We start from the raw sequence: 5,404 nt of genomic DNA, 5'->3' as shown, positions 1-5,404 counted from the left end.
GTTATTTTATTATTTTATCAAATTTGATGGATTTTTACATTGGCCCTGGGATCATCAAAATTTATTACTTTATAATGATTATTAATTTATCGAGTATTAATTTATAGAGTTTTTACAGTATATAACTTCTATGCTTTCATAGAAAAAAAAAAAAAAAAAGAGAGGAAGCGGCTAAAACAAGGACTATTATAACCCTGTTCCCAAACGAGGTTTTCAATTTGTTTTCGTCGACAACACTCAAATCGCAGAAGAAATTAGAAATTCCAGATTCTTCGCCCTCTCCCTCTCCCTCTCCCTCTCCAATGGCGAAACTAACGACAGAGTCTCCAGTCTGCCGGAAAATTGTCCATTCTTTCTTGGATTTTCTAGATTCCGGTAATCATGGTCACTTCCTCTTTGTCTCTCTCTCTCCTAATTACCCGTACGATTGCGTAGACAATGAATACCACCAATTCCCCTAATGGACATGCTTTCGTCATTTTTTTTTCTTTGAAAACAATTCTTCGGAGATTTTTAATAGAGAAAAAGAAATGCTTTCTTGAAATATAGGCTTCTTTTTGTTTTCTTGTAGTTGAGGTTGCTTCAGGTGTTGACGAAGAAGGGCTCGAGGTTGCTAAAGAATGCTTAAAGGAAGCATTTAAAATTACTTTAGATTCTACAAGAGATTATAAGTTGAAACCCATTTCGCTTGTCAATATGTTCAGTACATTGAACAAAACCGCACCTCCTCTTGTGGAAACTGCACCATTCGTTGCTGATCGAAGTGTTACAATAGATGGGCCTAGTTCCTCCTCACGTCCTGACTTATCAGATTCTCATGTCTCCAAGTCAGTGGATGCAAGCAAAGAGCCTCTCTTTACTGGTAAGTAATGGTCCATGTTTCATGTTCATTTGGATCAGTGTAGTGTTGACTATAGTATTGGAATGAAGTTACGGTTGCAAACAATGTCAAGAAGTGGTTGAAAAGAGTTATAAATTCTCTATGGTTTCTTGTTGCTGAACATATTCTGATCTAAATTGTGGGAAATGCCCGTTGCAGGAACTTCTAGAGATGAACTCTTTACCCAACTCTTTGGTGCGCTTGAGAAAGTACAGTATTTCAATAACACGCCTGACGGAGATGATGATCCTGCTCAGCTGGAAAAAGCAACAAAGATATTTCATGATGCTATCAATGTAAGCTTGATTTTCTTGTTGATTTCATTGACGGTTTTAGTTATATTGGTAATGAGTGTGGTAGTAAGTTTCTTTCTTGCATATTAGGAAATGGAAAAGTCTGGATGCCAGACTTTTGATGTGAAAAACTTGGCGGAAACACTCAAAAGCCAAGGTACTTGTTATGTTTTGTGTTTGCAACAGAGATTGTATGTGTTGGTCCTGCTAACTTATATTATAATTGTCATACTGAGAAGCTTTTTGATATTGTAATTCATTTCTTCGAAATTAGTGGAGCCTTTTCCTTATCCGTTTGTTGTTCCCTCAAGCCTATGTTTATGTGACATTCACTTCCTTTTAGGTAACAAGGCCATGCAGTCCCAGCTTTTTCTGGATGCAATCGAGCTGTATACTTTTGCAATTGCACTCTCAGATAAGAACGCTGTTTTCTACTGCAACAGGTGAGTGATTAGACTTCAACTTGATATATCTGAATGCTTAAGGTTGTAACTCTTCGGTGGTGTGCATCCTTCGTAATCTGATCTGCGACACGCTTAGATATTTTCACTTGTCCATAGATATGTAATTATTTTCTAAAATATCAATTTTCAGGGCCGCTGCATATACACAGATCAACAGGTGCTCAGAAGCAATCAACGACTGTCTTAAGTCCATTCAGATTGATCCAAATTATAGTAAGGCTTACAGTCGTCTTGGGTTAGCATATTATGCTCAAGGAAAGTATTCAGATGCTATCGAGAAAGGATTTAGGAAAGGTAGGTATATGTTCGTAGCATTAGTCTAAACTTCTTTGTTAAGTTAGCATATTCCTCTCATAGGGTCGATTATAGTAGAAAAGGATAGAACTTTGCTTCTCCAAGTTAGCTACCATTTATTCTGTTTAACCTTTTTCATCACACTCATGGCAGCTTTGCAGTTGGATCCCCGTAACGAATCTGTGAAAGAAAATATCAGGGTCGGTTTTTTTGTTCCCCCTAATACAAGTCTTTGCTTTAACATGATCATCTTTTAGGTTTCTGGTTTTGACATTTTTGCAAAACACAGGTGGCTGAACAAAAACTAAGAGAAGAACAGCAACGACACAGACATAGTCAGGTAGTTAGTTACACATCTGAGTCATCTCATTTATTAGTATAAATAAGACGAGAAACCAAAGAATCTAACGTTTTGTGGTGTTGGAAGAGCAGGATACGAGCACGGGACACAATCAAGGACCGGAAATAGGAGGCCAAGGAATACCATCTCAGTTCTCAGTTCCATTAAACCCCGAGTTGATGAGCATGTTTATGAACATGGCGGGAAACACATTCCCGGGAAATCATTCTCGCAATAACGAGGGAGGAGATGGTAACAGAAATGGTATGAATGAGCCTGAGATTCATGTAGGTGGCAATATCAACATAGATCTCGGAGTCGCGGATCAAATGCCTGAAGAGTTTTCCGGTGCTTTACGATCAATGATGCAGATGTTTGGAGGATCACAGGTAGGTACTACTGGTAATAACAATCCTCAAGGTGCTAATGGTAATAATAATCCTCCAGGTGCTAATGGTGCACATGGAAGACCATCTGGAAATACACCGTGACTCTCTATCTTCTGTTATTAGTATATTTCTGAGTTTGTGATCCAAAGACTTTGTTACGTTCTGGATTTTAACAGCAGACTGATGTAGTTAAGTGATGATGTTATTACAAAAGGGTGATGGGAGAAAAATTTACATTCGAAGTTAAAATTTTAATTTTTGGATTGTTGAACACTAAACGTTTTTTTCTGTATCAAATAGGTAAACACAAATGATGAGCATAAGAAAGTGAAATTTCACTTCACCTAAAAAAAAGTCTACCAAAAACAAAAGGGCAAATAGTTGTTACTATACAACCTAAAAGTAAAACCCACCTTATCAAAACAGCACCAAGACTAATACAAACTAAATTTGATACTCTTAAGCTGTTCTATAATATCTCCAAACACTAAATGAAAATCTAGATTTGGTATTTTAAAAATGGTGTACAATATTGGTGGGTATATACTCACAATGATACCACAGCGGAAGAAGGTTGAAGCGAACGAATCCTGATATCATACTTCTTAACAGTACCGTTTTTGGGAGATGTGGAATCTGAGTTTTGTATTACGACTGCGTACGCAGGAGTCTTCTCCTCAGAAGCATTGCCAATATAGTTATTACATTTACGACAGAGAAGTTTAGTTCTGCGTCTGAACAAACCCCAAGAATATCTGGAGAAGTGAGGCATGCATTGGAACTGATCGACTTGACTGAATCTTGCCTCATCAATGTTGAAGAACGATATGATTCCACCCTTCATGGATTTCCCGTACTTTGATCCGATAGACGATGTGATTCGATTTGTGGAGCTTAAGTTCAGTTCATAGCCACAAGATCCGCAACTGCAAGAAAGTTAAAATGCATTTTGTTCAAGCTAGGTTGTTTTTAAAAAACACAACACCAACAAACCAAAGATCAAGTTCTTAGACATGGTTCAATAGCACACTAAGATTTTCATCCAATCCACATAACACAATCTCATGCTCCTTACTAAGACGATGAACCTAGCTGAATATGATAACATCAAAAGTCTTTAAATTTCCCAAAGAAAAAATATTTCATCTTTTCAAAGTCCTTTACAAATAAAAGGATTCTTTCTCAGTGCAGATTTTAGCCACCAGATTTTAACCAAATTCATATGAACGACCACGATCTTTTTCCCCTAAATCAAAACTAATCCAAAGTAGCACGTTACCAACTCTAAGACAAGAAAACAAATTAAAACAATAACAAGAGAAACCCAAATAAGCAACTCAGACACAACTTTAACTGTAACTGAGATGTATCATTAAAGTAGACGAAAATGAAAAACATAAAAATTCTAAAAAAAAATCTAAAGAATGAAAGAATTATCTTTTTTCACAATTCTTTACAAACAGTTCTTTACAAATAATCAAAAAGGGTTTTTGTCTCAGATGGAGATTCTAACCAAATTCATTAAGAATGTTAATCTTTTTTCCCCTAATCAAAAACTAATCGAAGTAACACATTACCAAATCTAACAAAGAAAACGACATTTCTCATTATATCAAACACATTAGCAGAGAAAACCAACAATGAAAACTCTGATTCAAAAAGCCTAAACTAAGTCTCCTACACATAAGATTCAATACCAAAAATCATTTCAAAAAGACAGAAGCTCATATTTTAACTGTAAATGACATGTCTCACTGAAGAAGACGGATATGAAAACATTGAAAGTCTCAAAATTTTCCCAAGAATATAAATTTATCTTTTCACAGTTCTTAACAAACAAACAAAAATGGTTCTGTCTCAGGTAGATATATTCACCAAATCATCATTAAGAGCAACAATCCTTTCTATCTTAATCAAAAACTAAATCGAAGTAACGCGTTAACAAATCTAACAAGAAGACGACATTTCTGATCAAAATCAAAAACATAATCAAAGGAAACCAAACAATCAAAACCCTAATTAAAAAGAAAAAGCCTAAACTAAGCCTCCTACACATAAGTGATTGGACTCAATTACAATAATCAACTCAAACACACATAAAGCATATATTTTACCTGTAATTGACATGCCTCATTGAAGAAGACGAAGAGAATGATGGAGAGTAGAAGTGATTGCCACCAAATCGGCCGTCGTTGATGCCCACCGACGCCGATCTCTCCATTCTCGCCGGAGATCAGTCAACGCTTCTAATTTAAATGAAAAAGTGATATTGATGATCGATTGCAAGGTTTTGATGAAGAACGTGTCCCACTTAATTCGGTGCCACTTTCTTTTTCTTAACTTCCTCAACCTCCACGACCAATGTCGTGGTCGTGCCTTCTAGTAACGATCGAACTCGAAAAAGAAGCAAAAGAGATCTCTATTTAAAAAATAAGAGATCTAATAATGTAATTTTTATTATAATAATAAATGATTATCCATTATTTCACCGCGAACTTATCGACTTACACCATTATTTTATGTTTTACTTGAGTCTATAAATATTTGTAGATGTTCACTGAAAGAAGTTAAGTTGAATACAAGAAAATCTTCCTTCTCTCTCCACACAAAATAATTCTCACGCCCTTCTCCACGTAATATCTCTCTCAGACTCTCACCTTTATAAATATATTAGATAAATACCTGCATATATATATGCGGGTTTTCTTTCGTCATATTTTCCTAAGTCGTAGTTTGATGTTGCA

General features: G+C 35.8%; 2 protein-coding genes across 2 annotated transcripts; one reads left to right on the top strand and one right to left on the bottom strand.

Moving 5' to 3' along the window:
• Nucleotides 1-240: 240 nt before the first annotated feature.
• On the top strand, nucleotides 241-2,902 carry LOC18014846 (small glutamine-rich tetratricopeptide repeat-containing protein 2). The gene is made up of 9 exons (XM_006397247.2): nucleotides 241-375; nucleotides 572-862; nucleotides 1,040-1,176; nucleotides 1,264-1,330; nucleotides 1,517-1,616; nucleotides 1,768-1,931; nucleotides 2,085-2,131; nucleotides 2,221-2,271; nucleotides 2,364-2,902. The coding sequence occupies exons 1-9, from the start codon at nucleotides 303-305 to the stop codon at nucleotides 2,760-2,762; spliced, it is 1,329 nt and encodes a 442-aa protein (XP_006397310.1). The 5' UTR covers nucleotides 241-302; the 3' UTR covers nucleotides 2,763-2,902.
• Nucleotides 2,903-2,940: 38 nt separating this feature from the next.
• LOC18014845 (uncharacterized protein At4g08330, chloroplastic) lies at nucleotides 2,941-5,075 on the bottom strand. The gene is made up of 2 exons (XM_006397246.2): nucleotides 4,775-5,075; nucleotides 2,941-3,586 (listed from the first exon to the last, which is right to left on the bottom strand). Exons 1-2 carry the CDS (start codon nucleotides 4,879-4,881, stop codon nucleotides 3,208-3,210), a joined length of 486 nt encoding a protein of 161 aa, XP_006397309.1. The 5' UTR covers nucleotides 4,882-5,075; the 3' UTR covers nucleotides 2,941-3,207.
• Nucleotides 5,076-5,404: the final 329 nt, after the last annotated feature.

The sequence above is a fragment of the Eutrema salsugineum genome, unplaced genomic scaffold, assembly GCF_000478725.1.
Source record: "Eutrema salsugineum unplaced genomic scaffold, Eutsalg1_0 scaffold_3, whole genome shotgun sequence".
In the NCBI taxonomy this organism is placed as follows: Eukaryota; Viridiplantae; Streptophyta; class Magnoliopsida; order Brassicales; family Brassicaceae; genus Eutrema; species Eutrema salsugineum.
This window is presented reverse-complemented; position numbering and strand designations above follow the sequence as displayed.